This window comes from Podarcis erhardii (assembly GCF_964252035.2).
Source record: "Podarcis erhardii genome assembly, chromosome: 13".
Taxonomy (NCBI): domain Eukaryota; kingdom Metazoa; phylum Chordata; class Lepidosauria; order Squamata; family Lacertidae; genus Podarcis; species Podarcis erhardii.
In genome coordinates, this window is record NC_138502.1 from 12,084,589 (window position 1) to 12,108,499 (window position 23,911).

The following is a 23,911-nucleotide window of genomic DNA, read 5'->3' on the forward strand; positions in this document are numbered from 1 at the left end:
CATTGGCCCTTAAACTCTGGGTTATGATTCGCAGCTTGGAAGTTTGGACAGCCAATCACGTTGGGAGTGGGAGTGGCCCAGGCCTTCAGAAATGTATATAAGCAGTTGCTTTGCCCCTGTTGTCTAGTTCTGTTAGTTCAATAAAGGTTCTTGCTGTTATCACTGTGTCTTGCCTCATGTGAACCCACCTACACTACACGGTGATCTTGGGCCTGGCACTATTTCTCAGCCTAACCCACCTCATGGGGTTCTTGTGAGGATGAAGTGGGGGAGGGAAGGAACCATGCATACTTATTGAAGAAAAAGGATGTAATAATAATAATAATAATAATAATAATAATAATAATCCCAGTCTCACTCCCCTTCCTTTCGGTTTATCTCTCTCTCTGCTGAGCAGTTAAGGCTGACACTTGTGCCAGGGAGTGGCTGCAATACCAGGGCAACTGCTATGGCTATTTTGAAGCTAAGATGACCTGGGAAGAAGCTGAGGTAAGAAACAGGGGGCATGAAGCCTTGGGTATTTGTCACCGAGGCCACTCTTGAGTAAGATGTTCCAATAAGTTTGATGCTTCCCCACTTTCTAACTCTCCTCCTTTCCATCCTGTCAGGTTGGGTGACCTGAAGGCAGTGGAGGCTGTTCCATTTGGAGAAATGGGGCATTGCTCCACCAAGCTCAGTCTGCCCACAACCAGCCCCACTTGCTTACCCAGCTCCCTACATATAGCCAGTCTAGGAGGAGGCACTAAGCACCATCCTCCTTCTTATGACGTTGGAGGAGAACAGTGGCATTAAAAGCCTTTCCTACGTTTCCTCTTTGCCCAGATTGAATGCCAGAGTTACCACCGTGGGGCACACCTTGCCTCTATCCTCACTGTTGCAGAGTCTCTCGTGGTGGCTGATCACATCTTCGCTTACCAGACGGAACCCAGCAATGTGTGGATTGGACTGCATGATATCCGACATGTATGTATCTACACCCCTCTGTGCTTTTCCTCGGACAGTGTTCCCAAGAGAAAACATATGCCCTTGTATACAGCAGGGCACATTTCGGGAATCACTGTGCAGTCTATTATGTGACACAGATTTGGGCTCATGTGAGCCTCAATATCCATTCTTTTTTGTTTTTTAAATTACTTTTTTTACAAAACAAATTAGCAAATAAGAAAGAAAGAAAAGCAAACAAAGGAGGGAAAGGGAATGAGAGACACTCCTGCAAATTCCATCAGAATAATAATAATAATAATAATAATAATAATAATAATAATAAAATAATAACGTCATGTATTGCTTTATTCATGGAAATGACTCAAAGAGACTTATGGATGCAACATAAATACTAAAAGCAATTGCAATAAACATAATCAATAAAAATCTTTAAAAAAACCCATTTACATAATTAACAGGTCATGCAGATCCTGTCCCGTTAAAAGAGGCCACAAATACTTTAAAACCCTTCCAATTAAAGGCCAAAAAGCCTGGACAGAAAGGAAAGCTTTTGCCTGGCACCTAAAATTAGGTAAGGATTGTGCCTGGCAAACCAGCATTAAATTAAACATATGTGTCAGTATAAGCCATCCAGGTGCCCAAACAGGCATCCACATAAGACTGACATTCATAGGAAACATGTTCAAATGTATTAAAGGGGGTGAGGTTCTTGGACCACTGTGTGATAGATGGTGGGTGTGACCCTTCTAGGATGGAATTTATTCCAGAGACAATAGGGAACCAGTAGATCTAGGTTTGGGGAAGACATTTTGCTACCCAAGTCAAGGTAGGGCTGGCCAAGTTATTTTTGGCACCTGAGTTTCAAAATCCAAATGTGTTTCCCCCTTGGGGTAGCAATAGAGTAATTATAAATTAAATAACAACTTGGAACATAGGAAACTGCCTTATACTGAGTCAGGACACTGGACTATCTAGCTCAATAATATCTACACTACTTCAGGGAAGTTTTTAATGGGTGACATTTTAGTGTATTTTTGGTCTCTGTGGCAGCCACCCAGAGTGGCTGGGGAAACCCAGCCAGATGGGCGGGGTACAAATAATAAATTATTATTATTATTATTATTATTATTATTATTATTACACTGAATGGCAGCAGCTTTCCAGGGTTTCAGGCAAGGTGCATTCCCAGCCCTACCTAGAGATTCTGGGGATTGATCCTGGAATGCAGATCAGGTGCTCTACCATTGGATTATGGCCCTTTCCCAGTTTGATGTCCTTCACAACATTCACAATCTGCTGCTTGAGGTGGCCACCTCACTTTGCCCATTGGGTGGACTGGCCTTGCACCAGATCCTGAACTGAGGCTTTTGCTTCACCTCCACACTTATCTCCATGTTCCTTTCTCTCTTCGCCTTCCAGAACGGCAAGTGGAGGTGGTCAGATGAGTCTACCTACAACTATAAAGCATGGATGCTGGGGGCACCCAACAAACGGGGAGGAAATAAATATTGCGTGGAGCTGCTACGTTCCGTGAGTGGGGCAGCTGTTCCTGATGCTGACTCACCTCAACAACGGGAAGAAAGAGTCATCATTAAACGTTCAGGTGAACAGTTTTTGGGAGCTGCTATCCAGGAGGGAGGCTGTCTGTTCAAAAGCATCTCAGTATCTCCTACACTGTGATACAGAGGTGAACCTGAGAGGGGTAACTAGGTCCAGGAGAGATAAAAAGCCTCAGCTGAGTTCCTGATGCCATTGGAGCAAGTTGTCTTCTTGGAGCTATCCAAGGTTCTGAAATGCCAGCTTGATTCTACATATTACCCAACCAATTAGGCCACTCTGGAGTGTCTTCCATAGGCTGTGAATCCTCAGTTGAGGAGCTGTATGCTTGGAGCTATCCAAGGTCGTGAAACTTCAGCCTGACCCTACTTGCCACTAACTGAGTAGGCTTCTCATAGAATCATAGAATCATAGAGTTGGAAGAGACCACAAGGGCCATCGAGTCCAACCCCCTGCCAAGCAGGAAACACCATTGTCTCTTCTTAACACATGAGCCCTCACTTGTGGTCAAGACAGGATAGGACCCCCATCTTTTCTCCATTTAGTACCACTTCACCTCTATGTAGAGAAAAAGTGTGATTCCCAGGTGGAAAAACCCCACTGACTGGATTTCGGTAGCAGAATAATTTTATACTTCAGAGTGGGAGGTAATGCTACCTATGGACCTCTTGTCTGTTTTTGAATATTCCTGCCTTGATCCTTAGTTGGGTCATAAGAAGAGCCCTGCTGGATCAGGCCTAAGGACCATCATAGTCCAACATCCTGCCCTCAAAGTGGCCAAACAAATGCCTATGGGAAGCCCGTATGTAGGACCCAAGTACAACAGCACTCTCCCCACTTGTGTTTCCCAACAACTGGCATACTGTCTCTCATGTCCCAAAAGTATTGGGACCCAAAGCTGTTGACTGTTGTGCCATCGCATAACAGGTGACTGGTTCTCCCTCTAGATTTCTCAAAATGGAATGATGCGGCATGCCACAAACAGAATACCTACATCTGCAAGCATGAACTGTAGAGAGGGCATTGGCTCAGCCGTCACTTCAAGATGGAAGGAACTCAGATGAATGGGACTCCCGATGGACCTTCTGCAATTCCCGTACATCTTGAAGACTTGCCTTTGCAAAGGAGAAGGTCTTCTGGGACAACCTACACAGAATCTTCTAAACCCAAATGATACTGTTCCTTTTCAAAACAGTCTCTGGGCATTTATCTGCATTAGAAACTTTAATTGGTTTAAGTCATTCTCTCTCTCCTGGGAAACCCTGGGAACTATAGTTCTGTGAAAGGGATCCTTAATAGAAAGCATCCTATTAAACATAAAACAGCATAAAACTAGAGTTCCCAATATTCTTTGGGGGAGAGCCATGACAGTTAAAGTGGTATAAAACCTGTTTAAGTCCATAATGCAGACATGCCCTCTGAAGTTAAACCTTAGTTATCCATATGTTTTGCCTGCACACCCTTCAGTGGCTACAGCACAAACAAATGCTAATTAAATCTTCCTTAAGTGTATGAATTTTCTGGTGAGTGATTTCTTTTAATATTTTCTTCCCTTTCAGCTGGCGACAAATTCCAACACCTTGGGTCTAGATTTCTGCTTTGGGGAATCCCAGTTCCCCTTTGTTGTTTGTTTTAAATCAAGTGTCTTGTACATAGGGATCCTCCATATGGCCTCTTTATTCCACACTCATCCTGATTTGTTTGCAGAAAGTTTCTGCGGTGGTTAGATTATGTCTGGCCTTTCTTGAGCATTCAGTCTGATTTGTTTACAGGGCAGCTATAGGACAATGAACATTCATCATCATTTGCTCACATGTCTGCCCATTAGTAATTCGTCCGTCCAACACCTTTCAGTACATTTCCCTGTCACTTTCACTTTCAAAAAATATTTCTGCAGATAGTCAGTTTTTTAAAAAGTGGATTTGTTATGCAAAGGTGACAGAGTGGCACATTCCATTTTCATCATGCAAACCTAAAGTTCTAGTATGTGCTTGAATCTCTCCCACAAAATACTGATAGTCTAGAGCATGGGTAGGCAAACTAAGGCCCGGGGGCTGCATCTGGCCCAATCGCCTTCTAAATCCGGCCCACGGACGGTCTGGGAATCAGCGTGTTTTTACATGAGTAGAATGTGTCCTTTTATTTAAAATGCATCTCTGGGTTATTTGTGAAGCATAGGAATTCGTTCAGATTTTTTTTTCCAAAATATAGTCCGCCCCCCCACAAGGTCTGAGGGACAGTGGACCGGCTCCCTGCTGAAAAAGTTTGCTGACCCTTGGTCTAGAGTTCTTATTAGGCTGCAGAGTGCTTCATAAAGTTGTGCAGACAGAAATGAAAGTTTGTGAGGGGAAAAAATGGAGAAGGAGTCAATCCTAGGGCAAGTTCTGCTAGGATGAGTAGTTTAGGTTGCAACAGGTTTCCAGCTCAACTGAGTGATGGGCTCAGTGAGCATTAAGTACCCAACCCCTAACCAGCCAAAGATATGCCAGTGTAACTTGCTCACCCTTCCTGATTTTGGGCTCAGTCAGCTGAGCTGAAGCTATCTGAGTTGAAGCTGGTATAAGCGCCCACCCTTGTGGTGTTTTGGGGTTTTGTGATGCGTGAGACCAGAGAGTGGAGACTTAGGATGGATTCTAAGCCAGTTCACCATGGTCATGTGACCTGACAGCATAAAACATGAAACTGCTGGGAAAGACAAAATAAAAAAATTCCTTCCAGTAGCACCTTAAAGACCAACTAAGTTAGTTCTTGGTATGAGCTTTCGTGTGCATGCACACTTCTTCAGATACACGCATCAGATACACGCATGTGTATCTGAAGAAGTGTGCATGCACACGAAAGCTCATACCAAGAACTAACTTAGTTGGTCTTTAAGGTGCTACTGGAAGGAATTTTTTTATTTTGTTTTGACTATGGCAGACCAACACGGCTACCTATCTGTGCTGGGAAAGGTCAGTCGGAAGAGCATGAGACTCTTAATCTCAGGGTCATGGATTCGAGCAAAAGAGTCCTCCATTGCAGGGGGTTGGACTAGATGACCCTCATAGTCCCTTCCAACTCTACAATTCTATGATTATTTTTAAAGGCTTGTTTTCCCTCTGCCAGGCTTGGGCAGAGCAGCAGCAGCAGCAGCAGGCCCACTGCCAAACAGCATCTCTATCTGGTGTAACTTTATGCCAGCTTCATTCACAATGGTTTGCTTTACACCAGCTTCTTGTGCACGGCATTGTCCCAAAATCTCAGAGGCTGGAGGGGTGGCTGAATAAAGGCTTGGTCTGCACAGGCAACAGAATGAGATGGTAGAATTGTGCAATGGTTATAATGGACTGCTCCATTTCGGAGTGCTCTGGGAGGAATCATATGGGAGCTGACTGAGTGAGACCAGTGGTCTATCTAATCCAGTAGGAAAGACAATAGTTTTGCAGGGTCTCCTGTATTATTCTTGTAAGTAGAAGGCCAGCACACAGTGAGTGTGTTGGGGTGGATCAATTCTCCTTGAATTCCTAGCAGAAGGCATGGCTAACTGATGGTCCTCCATGTCACTGAACTCCCAACTCCCACCAGCTCCAGCCATCAAAGCCAATGGCCAGGAGTGATGGGAACTGTAGTCCAGCCACACCTGGAGGGCAAAGTATAGCCCCACCTAGTCTAAGGGTTCTAGTGATCTGGGACAGAGTGGGTGTGTCAGTGTCCTTCATCTCTTTGCTCATGCCTGCGAGTAGCAGAACTGGAATTAATTACAGGAAACAAGCAATTATAAGCCAGATCTGCTGCACTACACCATGCTAGCTAAGCCAAACTAAGGCGAGATAGCTGATGGGAGCTATATTGGTCATATACATCCGTATCACTTTTTGAGCTATCGCTGTCAGTTTCAATATCTCCTTTTGCGTCTTCACATTTGCTTTCATAGTTACCACAGATTTCTAAAAATGCAAGGCTTGGCTGGATTTAAATAAGCATTTCTACCCTTTCACAAGTGAAGGAAGGCATCAAAATATTCTTGTTGACAATGGCAGTGCCCCCTAGAGGCATAAATGCACCTTGCTCTTCCATTTCAGAGTTGTAGTCTCAAATTACCACGCAGGACTTGCATCTCCTCATTGTATCTGATGCTGTGCACTGTCTTACATAAAAGTCTTCTTATTACATAGTTTTTCGAAATCATTCGTGGGGAGTAAATATATGCACACCTTGTTTTAAACATTTTATACATCATTCTAAAATAATGTATTCCACAACCCCTCCCGCATTCGTTTTTTTCTTTGGGGGGGGGGAGAATTTGGAAAAAATAACAATAGGGAATATGATTATGCCCCCACCTAGAGCCTTCACATCTCTGCATAGGGTAGGGTTGGGAAACCTTTTCCGGTTTATAGGTCATAAACAAGTTGGGGGTGGAGTGTCAAATGCCTGTACAGTGGTACCTTGGGTTACAGATGCTTCAGGTTACAGACTCCGTTAATCCAGAAATAGTACCTCAGGTTAAGAACTTTGCTTCAGGATGAGAACAGAAATCGTGTTCCGGCGGCACGGCAGCAGCAGGAGGCCCCATTAGCTAAAGTGGTGCTTCAGGTTAAGAACAGTTTCAGGTTAAGAACAGACCTCCAGAATGAATTAAATTCTTAACCTGAGGTACCACTGTAGTGGTGGTGGTGGGGTTCTGAATATAAATGAACAGAGCAGAACATGTATATATATATATATATATATATATATATATTATAAATATTTATTAAAGTTTTTGAATATGAATGCACAAATAATAAACAATCTTACTTCTGTCACAAACATAGTTTCATCACTTCTTTGGACTCCCTCGCATCTCCCGCTCCCATTTACATCGTTAAAAGATTTTTCCAAACAAATTATCAACTTGTTTACAATCTCGTGTCCACTCATTCAAATATAATCTAGCAATTCTTCCAAAAATTTTTATATTTTCTTTAGTCTCACTTATCATCAAATTTAAATCTAATTTAGTGGTGGCCAATTTTTTATAATCTAGCACCCTTCTTAACATTCAACCAAATTACAATGTTTTTGTAGATACATCTTAAATTTCTTCCAGTCTTCCTCAATCTTCTCTTCTCCCAGGTCTCGGATTCTGCCAGTCATCTCGGCCAGTTGCATATAGTCCATCAGCTGCATCTGCCACTCTTCCAGTGTGGGTAGATCTTGAGTTTTCCAGTTTTTTGCGATGAGTATCCTTGCTGCCGTTGTTGCATACATAAAGAATGTTCGGTCCTTCTTTAGCACCTTCTGGCCGACAATACCCAGAAGGAAGGCCTCTGGTTTCTTAGTAAAGGTATACTTAAATACCTTTTTCAGCTCATTATATATCATTTCCCAGAAGGCCTTCACCTTAGGGCATGTCCACCAGAGGTGAAAGAATGTTCCTTCATTTTCTTTACATTTCCAACATTTATTATCAGACGAATGGTATATTTTGGCAAGTTTAACTGGGGTCATGTACCATCTATATATCATTTTCATTACATTTTCCTTCAGAGCATTACATGCGGTGAAGTTCAGCCCAGTGGTCCACAACCTTTCCCAATCCTCAAACATAATGTTATGCCCAATGTCCTGCGCCCACTTTATCATAGCCGATTTAACCATTTCGTCTTGTGTATTCCAGAGCAGAACATGTATATTTTATCCTTGTGCAGTAGTAGCTTCTCCACACACCCCTTGCTATTACTGGATTTCAGGCAACATTATTAGAGTTCAAGGAGATATTCCACCCAGACGAAAACACACATGGGGGCTTGTGGGGGGGTGGCCCGGGAAGAGAGGTTGCGACCAGAGAAAGGATGTAGCCTAGGGAAAACCCCGAGACCCAGAGAGAGAGGATTGAAGGGCTGCACTGAGCCCCAGGCCTGAGGGTCCCTTCCCTTGTCAAAAGTAGGTCGTGCACATGGTTCTGCCCTGCAGTATTTTGCTGCAACGCACACCTCTCAGTATTCACTGCCTAAGGCAGCTGCCTTGCTGTGCCTAATGGTAGGATTGGCCCTGTAATGAAGTCACAGATGGTGAGTCTTGAGAGAATTGCTGGTGCAATGTAGAATATGTGTGTATGTGTTTAATAAAAGGCTCCTGTGAGTTTGACGTGCTCGCCCATAGATCCATCTCTGGCTGATCCATTGCTTTGACCCAAGCTGGCCACTGGGTCCTCTTGGACATAAACTACTGCAAGAGGCCTTCTTGTTCATGCTCCTCAATCTTGCCTCCTCATTTGCCTTCAGTTCTGACTGACTTCTCAGTCCCTGACTCCTGGTTTGCCCCATTGTTTGTGGTCTCTGGATCTGATTGGTGAAAACCGCCACTGACTAACAATAACAAGCCCTGAGGGGTGATTTATGAAACTTTGCTCTTTTAGGAGGCTTCTGTGGAGTCCCCCAAGCCCTGAGGGTTTCCTTGAAAGGGAGATCTAATGGGGAGGGGGAGGGTATTTCATGTCAAGAACAATATTTGCATATTTTAGTCGTCCAACAGCTTAACAGCTGAGCGCCTTTGGCCTGGTTGGCAAAAACCAAGTTACTTTTGCTTTTATTTGTGTACTGTGTACTGATTTTGTTCTTACCTTCAAGGCTGTGTTCAGACAGTAGCAAAAACACCAACTGTGACAATTACATTTATATATACCGTATATATATAAGTACAAAGCAGTGTTGATGATAACACAAACATCCTGACATTGGTAAGCCAATTAACACCTTCAGTGGAATGAAAACCCATGATCTTGATTCAGGCTACAGGTGAAAGAATTGAACTAAAACAAATAAGATTTGTATTTTACCACGGGCTTTTGTAGAGTGAGTGTGAGTGTGCACACGAGTGCAGCCATGACATTTGTCCATTTGGACACTCTACCTTGTTGATTCACACACGCCCTTTGCCCCTGTTAGCAAATAGTCACCAAGTACAAGAGTGTGGGACATAGGTGGCACTGTGGTCTAAAACACAGAGCCTAGGGCTTGCCGATCGGAAGGTCGGCGATTCGAATCCCCACGGCGAGGTGAGCTCCCGTTGCTCGGCCCCAGCTTCTGCCCACCTAGCAGTTTGAAAGCACGTCAAAGTGCAAGGAGATAAATAGATACCGCTCCGGCAGGTAAGTAAATGGCGTGTCCGTGCACTGCTCTGGTTTCACCAGAAGCGGCTTAGTCATGCTGGCCACATGACCTGGAAAACTGTCTGTGGACAAACATCGGCTCCTTCGGTCAGTAAAGCGAGATGACCCCAGAGTCGTTCGCAACTGGACTTAACTGTCAGGGGTCTTTTACCTTTACCTTTTTACAAGAGCGCAACCCCAGACTGAGAAAGTGACCCAATGAAAACCCAGATCCAGTTGTCACTGGGTTAATTTGGGGCATGCCACTCCCAGTGCTAATAGCAACCTCAGTTGTGTGAGTGCTGATCATTATGGCACCATCTATGCACAAGAGGGAAGTATTAACTGGCTCAGGGAAACCCCAAGACTGACATTATTTTAAAAGGAAAATATCCCTACGGAAGGGAAATCCCCCAAAACATCCCATTGAAGACAGAGTATGCTCAGTGGTCAAGGAACGCTGACTGATTATTGAGGAAGTAGAGGGGTGGAGAATCATGTGGCAGGTTATTTATTTAAAAGGTTATTTGTGTATGCCACTACAACGGCCTGTGCTTTGTTAGCCCCAAAATGGAAAACTCCAAGTAGACTTGCTAAGATGTATAAGACTGAATCTTATAAGTGCTGGAGATGCAATGAGGCTGTGGGTATGTTCTTTCCTATGTGGTGGACCTGTAAAAGGGTAGAAGAGTATTGGGAAAGAATTCATAATGAATTGAAAAAAATGCTTAAAAGTAGCCCCCCCCCCAAAAAAAAACCCAGAGTCTTTTTGCTGGGGATAATTCAGATGGAAATTCCGAGGTGTCAAAAAAGATTATTTATTTATGCCACTACAATGGCCCGTGTTTTGTTAGCCCCAAAATGGAAATTGAGCGAGGTCCCAATCAAAGAAGAATGACAACTTAAGCTGATGGACTATGCGCAGCTTGCAGATTTAGCTTATACAGTACAATAGGAGAACAAGAAGAACATTGAAGAAGATTGGAAAATGTTTATTGAATATATGGGGGGAAATTGTGTACACTTGAAAATGCTGGAAGCATGAAGATAAATTCAACAGTATAAATAAGTTTCGATGGAAGTAATAATGGGATACTGAATGGTTTAGTTCATATATAATATGCTGGGATTTATGTTTTGCGAAATGAACCATGGAAAGCGAAGAAGGGACATCATTGATATTTTAAGGTTGTTTAAATGAATATTTTAAATTGTAAAACAGAAAATTTGATAAAAATTATATATATATATATATATATATATATGAGAATCATGTGGCAGAATTTGAAGGGAGAGATAAATTTGCATCCTTCTCTTTTTTCAGGAATCTGTTCAATTTGCACATGGGGTTAATTTATCTTCACACCATATTGGGGGACAATTTGGGCTGAGAGGACGAGCATGTCTGCAGCACAAATGGATATCCATTTCATATCACCCTCGCAATCATAATATCTGCCAAATCATCGTGGGAATTGTAGTCTGTTGAGAGTACAAGGAATAATTGCTTGCAGGATTTGGTTAAAGTCAGAATCTGTTCTATGGCCCCACATGACACCCAGAAACAGCAAGTGATTGAGTCAGCACTAGTTCCCATTGTCATTTCCCAGTTCATTTATAGTGCTGCTGGGCAGCCTTATTTGAAAGCAGAAGTCTACAGATTTGCACTCCATGGAATACCAATTCTTCCCCTTTCTAGTGAAAAGGTCAACCTATAATCAGCCTCTAATTACCTCGTGCGAGCCGGGTAGATGTTATTGTTGGCCATCTTCCAAGGCACCCCTAGCGGCCCCCTGCACAGCACAGATTGTGTCCATGGTGGGCACCTAGGGAGGCTGCAGACTGCTGGTGAAAACTTCAGCAGGAAGAAACACCTCTGCCCGCTCCCATCCCCAGCCTTCTAACACAATAAGCCATGCCGAATCCATTCTCACTGAAATTCTACATCAGAAATGAGGCAGAAAAAGGGAAGCCCCATTCCTAGGGGAAGAACAGTCAACTAGAGGGCATATTTTGGCCCATCACCCATAATTTGTGAATGGGATCGTGATAAAAATCACCTTTCTGCTGGCTGGGCCCCCTGTTATGCAATGTTGCCAATAGCGTATCAAGACATTTCCTTAAAGCTGTTACCTTTTAATATTTCATCACGTTCACCTGAGCCCTATATTAAAGCCATGCATGGCCAGAAGACCATCCAAGCACCTACAGACTTAGCAGACAGCCCCAGCATATCTCCCAAGGAATAAAGCTCAGCAGCAGAAGGACTCAGGTGAGCAGCTAAGCGGTCAAGTCTCTCCCCCTTGGTTAACTGAACAGTATCTTTTTGCCTGGTTCACAGCTTACAACCCTAGAAACTGAACCCAGTAACCCCAGGTTATTAGATACCCACTGCAGGTTTGAATTTGATTATGGATACTCATGGTGTCAGCATCTCCCTGATATCCAGCTTCGTGGTTTTTCTGCCAGTGTCAGCCCCAGGGCCCTTGGGCAAGACACCTTCCATGGTCTCCTTTCCTTCAGTGGGTCTACCTCCTGAATGCAACAAGTCCAGGGTGCATTTTCAGTTTGGTTCAATCCCCAGCATCTCTGGGTAGATCTGGGAATATCACCCGCCTGAAACCCTGGAGAGTTACTGTCAGCCAGTTCAGACTACAAATGAAAACGCTGTGGCCCTCCAGATATTGTTGGACTACAGCTTCCATCAGCCCCAGCAAGCATGGCTAATATCCTCCCCGTACTGAGCCAGGTAGTGACTCGGTATAAGGCCCTATACTCCAAATGCCCTACCATGCTAATCCTTGATGCTGACCCTTGTCTTTGCTCTGCTGCTGCCATCTCTATGTCTATATTCACAGGTGGATAAAGGAAATGAAGTCTGTTGCTTATCTTAGTGTCGTTCTGGCTAGCTTCCTGGTTTCAAGTCCCTTAGTGGAAGGTGAGTTTCTCCTGCCAACAGAGTGGAAGTTCTCTTGTGATGGGACACTTCCTCAGAGCCAAAAGATGTCAGACTCTCCTTGGGCCTCTTCAAAAAAGAAGATGTATGAATTGTATCAGGGTCCTTGCTGTTTGCAGGAAATACCCCCCCCCCGTGAAATACCTTTGTTCTCTCCCCCCCGGGTCACCCCTCGTAGCAGTGCCCCTAGTGCCAATTAAAGAAGCAAGGGGCGTTGTGTGCCTGTGGTTTGGAAAGCAAACTTCTCTCCGTCCTTGTCTCACTCCTCACAATCATTCCTGTTTTTCTTGTCTCTCTCCTGAGCAGTGAAAGCTGACACCTGTGCCAGAGAGTGGCTGCAATACCAGGGCAATTGCTATGGCTATTTTGAGACTCAGATGACCTGGCATGAGGCAGAGGTAAGCGGCCAGTTGGTTTTGCCTAAGTTAGGTAAATGGCTCTCAAAATATGGAGGTCCAAAAGGAGGTTCAATGGTGCTTTTCATGGTTCTCCATCCTTATGGCAGCCGGAAGAATCCCAGGAGACAGCCAGGAAACAGCTAGCTAAAGACAGGAAAGAATTACAGTGGTACCTCGGGTTACAAACACCTCGGGTTACAAACACTTCTGGTTACAGAATCCGCTAGCCCGGATGTAGTACCTCGGGTTAAGAACTTTACCTCAGGATGAGAACAGAAATCTTGCGGCGGCGGTGCAGCGGCATTGGGAGGCCCCATTAGCTAAAGTGGTACCTCAGCTTATGAATGGTTTCAGGTTAAGTACAGACCTCTGGAACGAATTAAGTTTGTAACCAGAGGTACCACTGTATTATCCCTTTGTTTTGTTTTAACGGGGTGCTGCTGCCTCTGCCATCCTCCTGACATCACAGCCCCTATGTGGCATGGCTGCTTGTTGTCTCTGGCAGTCTTTCAAATCACCTCCCTCCTCCCTGCGGATGTGTTTTCCTGATGGCAGCCGCAATTATTCTGGGAGTTGAGCTGAAGCTTGGGTCCATATCGTGGTGGGTTGATGCAATGTGTGGATCCCACAGTGCCCAGTGTTGGAATCTTTATCACAGTTGGTTTGGGAGGTTTGGCGATGAGCCCTTCCATACATCTAGGCCCTTGGCAGGTGTCTGACCTGACACTGTTCTTGAGGCAATCTTGTGAAGCCATGGAAGAGTCAAGGTTTTCCCTCAGGCTGGGGTGAGGAACCCTTTTCAGACTGAGGGCTGTATTCCACCCTGGGAACCCCCGGAGGGCCACATGGCAGTGATGGGCAGGGCCAGAGACAAAAGTGAATTTTACCTTTGTAGTATTTCTACACACCCTTCTCTAGCCAGGAAAGCAAGAGGTATTATCAGAGTTCAATGATGCATTCAAGCTAGGAAGAAAACACTTGGGGTGTGAAGTAGTGCCAATGAGGAGTGCTCACCTGGGAAGAGGGCATGATGCCTAGGAATAGTTTTGTGGGCCAGATAAAGGTTTGAAGGGTCCCCATTCAAACTCTGGGCCTGAGGTTCTCAACCCTGAAAAGTTCCTTGTTCTGACAGCAGCACGGATCCTATTAGACCAGAGATGGATAGAAGATAAAGTCCCTACGAGAGAAGAATGGCAAATTAAACTGTTGGACTATGCCAAAATGGCAAAATTAACCAGAATGCTCAGGAACCAAGAAGACCATAACTTTAATAAGGAATGGAAATGGAAAAAAATATAATTTATCTTGGGGACCACTGTAAACTAATGAAAACATTAGCAGGATTGCAATAACACTTGTAATGTAATGGGTACTATGGAGATAATGGAGCTAAAAATGACAACAGAACCCTTGGAGGAGAAGGTGGGAAGTCCATAGATTGGGAGGAATCTTTTAATCATAGCTGTGTGTTGTAAAATCAAATAAAAAAAATTGCAAAAAAGAAAAGAAAAGTTCCTTGTTTGTCGCAATTCTTCTTGCTTTATGCCAGAGGATGTCTCAGGAAAGAGTAGCGGAATGTGGAAAAAAACAGCCTTTGTTCTTGTCCTTGTCTAGATTGAGTGCCAGAGTTACAGGCGTGGGGCCCACCTTGCTTCCCTCCTTACCCCCGCAGAGACCCTCGTGGTAGCCAATCACATCGCTGCTTACCAGACTGACATCAGCAATGTCTGGATTGGTTTGCATGACATCCGACATGTGAGTATCTGGAAACTGCTACATTTCTGCTCTGCCAGTGTTCTCCATGGGAAAGGCACCTTCTAACAAACGTTGTTCACATGGAGTGCCATTGCATCCCTAATGTCTTCCTCTCAGCTGTTAATTTCAGAGGCCGCTCCCTGTCAGCCATAGAGGTCGCCTTGGGTTTTAGTAGTGGATTTGTAAGGCCTGCCCAATCAATTTAGGGCTGTAGACATCCTAGTTATGGAATAGGTGCTCCAGTTTTGCAGTGCTATGTAGACTACCATGGTGCACAACTGTTATTTAATGGTTGATAGGTTGTTTCTGGTTTGATAGGCTCCAGGATGTAGGCCCCATGAACTGAGGTCATAGGAGAACCAGTTTCCCTTCACCTCCAAACTTATGTTGTTGTTTTTTTAAAAAAATATTAATAATTTATTTACAACATAGTCCACAACAACACAAACAAACAAACAAACAAACAAACAAACAAACAAACAAACAAACACACCACCATTGACAATTTAATTATCAAAATTAAACTCCTATCCCTTTACATAAAGAAAACAATCATAAAAATAAAAGACTTCCTTTATCCTGTAAATGGCCTCCTTATTTACTTCTTGTATACTGTTTCTTTTATATGTGATTATTACAATTTTACCTAGTTATGACTTAAAAAAGCACAAAGTCTCCTGTAGAAATTAATTGAAAGAACTCCAGGTTTATATTTTGGGGCACTGTTCTCTGCATTTCCCCCATTCTTTTTGAAATTCTTGTCTGGGTTGTGCCTCCCCTTAGTTACTTTCTCTTGTCACTCTACAGAGTGGGAAATGGAGGTGGTCAGATGAGTCTACCTACAACTACAAAGCATGGATGCCAGGGGCACCCAACAACCTGGGGAAGGACGAGTATTGTGTTGAGCTGAGGCATTCTGTGAGAGAGGAAGTTGTTCCTGGTGATGGCGCACCTGAGCAAATAGCAGTAGGAGCCCCCATGGGAAGTGCCCATGAAAGAAGATGCCATCCTGAAGAAAGAGTTCGCAGTGAACGTGCAGGTAAAAAAAAAAGATTTAGTACCGTCCAGAATCAAAGACTTCCCTGTTCAGTTATATTAACTTCACACGTTGTTATCAAGGGCCTATTCAATAGTCTACAATGATAGGATACTTCTACCTGTGTATTTCACCAATTGCGCATTGCTTTCAATTATTTAGCTTTTTATATGTTGTGTCTTTTGCTATGATTTGTAAGTTCTTTTGAGATGTTTGTACAAATGACTAAGAAACGTAAAGAATGACAACAACATTAAAGCATCATTATTACCTCTTGTTTCAATTTATATCCCACCCTGCTTCCCAAAGGAGCCCAGGGTGGCAAACACATCAATAATATTTCTAAGTACAGTGGTGCCCCGCAAGACGAACGCCTCGCAAGATGGAAAACCCGCTAGACGAAAGGGTTTTCCGTTTTGGAGGCGCTTCGGAAAATGAATTTCCTATGGGCTTGCTTCGCAAGACGAAAATGTCTTGCGAGTTCCTGCGGGTTTTTCCCCTCCCCCCTTTTCTAAGCCGCTAAGCCGCTTATCTGCTTATCTGCTAAGCCGATAAAAGCCGCTAATAGCGCTAATCCACTAATCCGTCAATGGGCTTGCTTCGCAAGACGAAAAAACCGCTAGACGAAGAGACTTGCGGAACGGATTTTCGTCTTGCGAGGCACCACTGTATTATAAAAAGAGTTTAAAACCTTCTAAAACAGTTTTTTAAAAGTCCCTTAACCAGTGGTTCCACATTTGAAAGGAATAGTACCTTTCTGTCACCAAACGCCTGGGTAAACAGGGGTGTTTTAAAATGCCTTCTGAAAGTCAGTAATGAGGGAGACAGATGCACCCTGCTTTGTCATAGGCCGATGTCAATGGGGTGACTTTAATAGAGGACTTGACAAATTCATGGATGAAGTTTTCAGTGGCTACTAGCCACAATGGCTGTACTCTTCCTCCATGGCTAGGCAAGCAGTATGCTTTTCAATAGGGTGGTGCTGTGGTCTAAACCACTGAGACTCTTGGGCTTGCCAATCGGAAGGTTGGTGGTTCAAATCCCCATGACAGAGTGAGCTGCCACTGCTCTGTCCCAGCTTCTGTCAACCTAGCAGTTCAAAAGCACACCAGTGCAAGTAGATAAATAGGTATTGCTACAGCGGGAAGGTAAACAGTATTTCCATGCACTCTGGTTTCTGTCACGGTGTTCCATTGTGCCAGAAGCTGTTTAGTCATGCTGGCCACATGACCCAGAAAGCCATCTGTGGACAAACGCCAAATCCCTTGGCCTGAAAGTGAAATGAGCGCCACAACCCTATAGTCACCTTTGACTGGACTTAATCATCCAGGGGTCCTTTACCCTTACCTTTTACCTATGCTTTTCAATATCAGTTGCTGTAACATGCAGGAGGGGAGAGCCGCTGTTGTGTTCCTGCTTTTGGGTAACTAGTCATTGACACCATATTAGTATCTTAGTAGTGGATTTGTACAAGATCATCCACACAAGGGAGAGGAATCTGTCAACTGTTGGACTTTTCTTTTGCTCTTAGAATTCACCAAGTGGAATGATGCAAAGTGCCACAAACTGAACGCTTACATCTGCAAACATGAAGTGTAGCAAGGGCCTGGATTCAACTGTGCTTAGGAGATACTTGGGATGCAAAGGAAGGGGACTCCTCAGTGGATCTTCTCTGATCTCCAGGACATCGTGGGGGCTTTCTTTTATTAAAGGACCAGGCCTTCCAAACAATGGACACAGATCATGCTTAACCCAAGGCCATTGTCCCATAACAGAAAAGTCGTACTTTATGTTATATAAAGAGCTTTCCATGCTGTCTCCAGAGAACCCTGGGAACTGTAGTTCTGTGAGAAGGACTGCCAAAAACTCCCAAATTTTCCCCAAACTACAATTCCCAAGAATCTTTGAGGGGGGAACCATAGCCATGAAACACAGCCCTTGTAAGGGCATAGTATGGATGTACCCTTTGAAATCAAACTTTGTTATCCATACAGTATATTTGCTCTGCATGTGCTTCAATAGCTGCAAGTGTAGAAGATAAATGCTAATAAAACTTTCCTTAAGATGTAAGTGTGAATTTATTTGTGGTGGGGTCATATTTCATTGCAATGGTGACAGGGTTCCCCATTTGCGTGTGTAGGTCCCCAGGCCACCCCTCAAATGACTTCACACATAACACGTAATTTAGTTTTGGTTTTTGGGCACTATTTTGGCCACAACTTTATTAAAATACATAATCAGTGAGTGGTTGTTTAGACATTGGTTATGACTATCTGTCCCCCCGCCTGGGACAGAACTGACATCCCAAGGTCTGATCGGTAGCCAGTAGAAGGGAAAGTCTAACTTGGGGGTCATTTGAGCTAAGCGTCGGACCCACGCCGCTCACCCCAGCAGCTCCCCGAAAGCTTGCCGGCCCGGTCCTATGACAAGGATTCCCATGACAGGGATTGGGCGGCCCTGGTCCCATGACAGGGATTGGACGAAATCATGGCAAGCCCCAGGATTCCTTTAACGGAATTCCCTTCAGCGCAACGGGAGGGGCAGGCACGGCCTAACCTGACCCCTCCACCACCAGCATATTATAACCAATGCCTAACCGCCACCCGAGCTTTAACGCTCGCCGCCAACCACTCACAAACCCAACCAGGAACCTAATTTTTCAGCCACAGCATCCAACCAAATATCATTCCCCAAATCAGAAAGGTGCATTCCATCCGCCCGGTAAAGGGCTACCGCCTTAAAATAAATGCTGGGGTGGGGAATCACCAAACCACCCAGCTCCAAAACCTTCTTGCACACTGCAGAGTTAATGCGTTTTCTGGCCTTCTCAGCAGCCTCTGGGCGGGGAACGCCACGCCAGGATTGCCCCTGCAACAAGTGAGACCAAATAATTCTCACAGAAGGAAGCAAGGCGGCCAAATGCTCCAAGTTCTTCATGATAATGGAACGCAAAGAAAGGCAATCAACAGTTGCCACATCATTTTCCCCCAGCTGTACTACCATGGCCCAAGGGGGAGGGGAAGAAAGCAGCCGACGCTCAATAAGTGGCAAAAACTCTTCCCACAGCATTCCGCGTCTGGAAATCCATGACACTTGCACGTGCTGGGGGAGGCCGAGACACGATCCCCTGGCAGATTGCCCCGCTCTGATGCCAGCCCAATGAATAATGCTGTGTCCCACTACCCAGACGCGGACCGGCGAGGGATCTACAAGTGGAAACAACAAGCATTAGTAACAAAATCAACGTTTGTTACGCACATAACCCTTGAAGGCATCATATTTCCACCTCCCCAGATCCTTAATCCTGGCGGCTGACAAACCCCAATCGGCTGCCATGGTCGCTGCCCTTATGCGAAAAGAATGAGGGGCAAAACCAAATGCCGAGATTCCACACTCCGCGATAACCTTACGCATGATTTTTGCGAACTGGTGACGCGCCAGAGGGCGACCACCTTCATGCAAGAGCAAGGGACCATCCCCAGGAGGCCTCAAGGCCAAGTACCTCATGTCCTTGACCGGGCATGGGCCCGCCTCCCCAGTGGCAGGGAGGCGGATAACCTCCCCCGACCCAACTGGTCAGTTTTTGAGTTGCGCACTAATAGTCTCAACTCCAGGGGGGGATATGCTAATATCCTGGAAGAGCAACCCACGGGAACCACCAGCAGAATTGCACTCCGCTGAAAAAAGGCGTGCTTCATATTTAGACCAGCACACACTCCTCAACTTGGAGCGCATTCTGGATAACAACTCAAAGGTGACAGGATGCCTGGCAGCCGTCCTGGGGGGGGGGCAAGTCTGCCCCACCCTTCCATGGCCTTACGCACCACAAACCTTTTACAAGGATCCTTGTAAAACAAGGGCTTGCTGAAAAAAGAAATTGCTGCAGAATGAATTCTCAAAGTTCTGGCAGCGCGGCCCAGCTGAAACAAATGAGCTAAGTATTGCAAGACTTGAGAAGTGGTAGGAGGGGGTTTAAAATTGCTGGACGCCGACTGCGTGAATTTTAAAAAGTCAGCCCAAGCTTTTTTATAGGACCGCAAAGTGGACGTAGAAATGGAAGCTGCTACTCCCTGCATGACTAAGTGTTGCCAAGATTCCAGAGGTGCGGTGGAAGATACTCTGGAAGCTTCTGAGCTTCTGGAGCCAGGGACCAGAATCGCTCCATCTGAAAACGGGATAGAGCATCAGCAATCTCGTTAGATATACCGGGGATGAAGTGTGCCGAAAACACAATATTAAACCTCAGACAATGAAGGACGAAGGCCCGGAGAAGGGTCGATACCCTGGGAGAGCGGGACGACTGTTTTGTCAGCACGTTCACCACCGCCTGGTTGTCGGACCAGAAACATATCCGACGATCCCTGAATTCAGTGACCCATAAATGCACTGCTACTGCAATGGGAAAAAACTCGAGAAATGTTAAGTCTCGCGTAATTGCTTCCCCTTGCCATTCAGGCGGCCAACGCATGGCACACCATCTTCCATTCCAGTACAATCCAAAGCCTAAGGAACCAGCAGCATCAGAGTGCATTTGAAAATCATTGTGGAGGTTCAAAACGTCCTGCCACAAGGATACACAATTGAATTCCTCCAGGAATTCCAGCCAGACCTGCAAGTCCGCCCGTACCTGCGCGGACAATCGCACCCGATGCTGTGGGGCCCGTAGTCCAGCCGTGAGCCTGGCCAGACAGGAGCAGAAGGGGCGACCAGGTGCCACCACTCTGCATGCAAAATTCAAATGACCCAATAATGACTGAAGCTGCCTCAGAGTAACCTTCCGCAAAGAAATAATCTCCCAAATAACCTTACGCTACATAATTATCTTATCTGGAGGTAAGCAGGATGTTTGGGCATTGGTATCCAACCGGATGCCCAAATATGTCAATTGGGTCGCTGGGCCTTCAGTTTTTTCCACCGCCAAGGGGACCCCCAATTCTTCCATAAGGGAAGCAAAGGCCTCAAGTAACACAACGCAGTTGCCCGTGTCGTGTGCTGAGGCCAACAAAAAATCATCCAAATAATGGGACACGCCCCCTAGGCCGGTCTTAACACGCAAGGCCCAATCCAAAAAGGTACTAAAACACTCAAAGGCAGCACATGCAATGGAACAGCCCATAGGCATAGCTTTGTCAAAATAAAACTTCCCCTCAAATTGGAAACCCAACAGCCAAAAGTCCTCAGCATGAACAGGCAGCAAGCGAAAAGCCGACTCAATGTCACACTTTGCCAGCAAGGCCCCGGGGCCAAATTTCCTGATCATATTGATCGCCTGATCAAGGGATGCATATTTCACTGAGCAAAGCTCCGAGGGAATAACATCATTTACTGACGTGCCTTTAGGGTGAGATAAATTATGAATAAGGCGAAATTCCCCTGGAGCCTTCTTTGGGACAATACCCAAAGGCGAAATATGCAACTTAGGAAATGGGGGTACTGCAAAAGGGCCAGCCATACGATGTAAAGCCAACTCCTTTCCAATCTTCCTGCGGGCAATATCTGGCATTTCCCGTACGGACTTCTGATTGTGAGGATTCCGTGCCACGGGCGCCGTGGCTACAGGAATCCTAAAACCCACTGAAAACCCTTCTTTCAAATAAGCTGCAGCCTCGCGGTTGGGATAAGACTGCAGCCAAGGCAACAATGCCGACAGTTTTATCAGTGTATATGCCATAGACAGTAAGTCACTACTTTCCAATTCCAGCGGAAGAGGTAGAGGGTGTGGCCTTTGGGGGTTGCTGAGCTCCCCCTTTCCCCCCTCAAAAGGGCCGCTTACCCCCTTGACAATTGGTAGCGGGTTGACTCCCGCCACACTTATCACACACATGGGGATATCTGCAAGGCTGCTGTTGGCACTCTCCTTTGTTGAAACCCCAACAGATTATCTTACGTCTGGGCTGAACAGGGGCTGCCTTTTGCTTGGGCTGTTCCAGGGCCTTCCTCTCAAAATGTGGGACCACGTAAGTGGTCCACACGTCCAAATCCCTGCGGTCCCATCGAGCCGTAGGGTTTTTTGCAGCGCGACGTCGAAAATTTTCATCATAAAGGATTGCTGCCTCACCGCCAGCCATGGCCTGCGCCGAGCGGACAATAGACAGGTACACAAAGAGATGCAAAGCTCTCTGAGGATAAGAAGCCGAGACAACCCCAGCAAAGACCTGGAAGCTATCCAGCCAGCGCTCAAAAGTCCTATCTGTCTTTCTAAGTGCAGTCTGTCTCTTAGGGGCAGATACAGCTTTGTCAAGAGCATCCAGGCTTGCGGTTGGTGGTGCCAGATCAAAAATGTCCACATAGCGACCATCCAAAATCCTGGACCGCACTTTAGAAGACAAATGAGCCCCTGGTATAATGTCTCTTACAGAGTTAGTAGAGACTCTTACATCAGGAACCAATCTGCCATCGCGGCAGTCAAGGATTGCCCCATACCTGGCCCTATGTGAATTAGCCCTGCGTTGCCATGCCCATTTTGGCAAACCACCAATGGGCTCTCCAAAACCCCAATAAAGACCTAGGGAGGCATCGGCCTCATCCCCTGAACTCTCAGAAGATGTACCCGTGGAAGAAGATGACGACTCGCCCCTCCTCCTCTTGGTACGTCTTTTGGAACTCTTCTTACGGCGGCGATGCCCCCCAGAAGAAGATTTAGCCGGAACAGGCAAGCTGTCCTCCATTGAAGAGTCCATATCTGCCTCAACTTGTGCGGCACCTGAGGTAGACTGAATAGAAAAATCATGTGAGAGACCCAAACCCGACGGTAAAACAGGGGAGGACTGAGCTGGCAAAATTGTCCTGGAAGGAGTCGATCCCCTGGCCCGCTTCCCTAAACGTCACCTAGCTGAGTGTCTTCCCCTCCCTGAGCCAACCTGAGGCACCGGTAAGGCAAGGGACCGGGGCGGGGGTTCCGACAGCAAATCCTCAGCCCCTGCAACTTCACTCCCATCTTCACTAGATGATGATGGAACCGGGGAAGAGACAAGCACCGTAGGAGCAGGCACCAGCGAAGTCGATGGTCGGGAAGCACAGCGTCGGATAAGGCCGTCCACCTCCGCAGCAAGACGTGCCAAAGCTACAGGGTCACTTGATATCCCTGGAACCAGTGATTCCAATTGACCCCCATACTGAGGTGGGGTTGGAGAACGCAGGGATTGTGATGGGCCCTTAATGGGCTGCTTAGCAGAGACGACTGTCACCGCCGTTTTCCCAGCCTTTTTTGGGGCCATGTCTGATAATAAAAGACAGTAAAGTTAGCAAGAAAGCTGGACTTTAGTAAAATGGCAAAGTTAAAAATAAAAAAATAAAAATAAAAAAATAAAAATAAAAATAAAAATAAATAAAAATAAAAATAAAAATAAAAATAAAAATAAAAATAAAAATAAAAATAAAAATAAAATAAAAATAAAAACAAAAATAAAAAAATAAAATTAAAAAAATTAAAAAAATTAAAATTAAAATTAAAATTAAAAATTGATTAATTTCAATCCAAAATTAATCCAGTAAATAAAATAAATTAAACTCCGATTAAATTAAAATTAAATAAAATGAGTAAGCCAAATCAAATCACAAAGAAGTAAAAGGGTAAATAAAATAAATAAAGAAAGAAAAGGATTGGCCCGAAAAGAGACCACTTAAATCAAATAGAAGCAACAGCACCTATTTGCTTCAAAAGAACAATAAAACTGAAATAAAATAAAACAAATTCCTTCCAGTAGCACCTTAAAGACCAACTAAGTCAGTTCTTGGTATGAGCTTTCGTGTGCATGCACACTTCTTCAGATACCACTTATCTTATCTGAAGAAGTGTGCATGCACACGAAAGCTCATACCAAGAACTGACTTAGTTGGTCTTTAAGGTGCTACTGGAAGGAATTTGTTTTGTTTTGACTATGGTAGCCGTGTTGGTCTGCCATAGTCAAAACAAAATAAAAAAATTCCTTCCAGTAGCACCTTAAAGACCAACTAAGTTACCAAGAACTAACTTAGTTGGTCTTTAAGGTGCTACTGGAAGGAATTTTTTTATTTTGTTTTGAAATAAAATAAATCAGGGTGCAGTACCCTTCAGACGCCACCAGATGGCGCTCTCAGCACAGCAATAAAGTTAAAGGCTGCAATTGCAGCTAGTGGCCACAGAAGGTCACTGTTATACAATAAATTGG

General features: G+C 45.0%; 3 protein-coding genes across 3 annotated transcripts in view; 2 read left to right on the plus strand and 1 right to left on the minus strand.

Moving 5' to 3' along the window:
• The window catches only part of LOC309326512 (C-type lectin BfL-2-like), a 79,513-nt gene that overhangs the window by 17,561 nt on the left and 38,041 nt on the right, over positions 1–23,911 (minus strand). The gene's annotated exons all lie outside the window — the stretch shown is intronic.
• LOC309327094 (regenerating islet-derived protein 4-like) lies at positions 403–4,014 on the plus strand. Its single transcript, XM_081836161.1, has 4 exons — positions 403–489; positions 823–963; positions 2,365–2,548; positions 3,450–4,014. The coding sequence occupies exons 1-4, from the start codon at positions 469–471 to the stop codon at positions 3,515–3,517; spliced, it is 414 nt and encodes a 137-aa protein (XP_081692287.1). The 5' UTR covers positions 403–468; the 3' UTR covers positions 3,518–4,014.
• On the plus strand, positions 12,883–17,426 carry LOC309327400 (C-type lectin BfL-2-like). Its single transcript, XM_081836651.1, has 4 exons — positions 12,883–12,970; positions 14,585–14,725; positions 15,533–15,764; positions 17,293–17,426. The coding sequence occupies exons 1-4, from the start codon at positions 12,950–12,952 to the stop codon at positions 17,358–17,360; spliced, it is 462 nt and encodes a 153-aa protein (XP_081692777.1). The 5' UTR covers positions 12,883–12,949; the 3' UTR covers positions 17,361–17,426.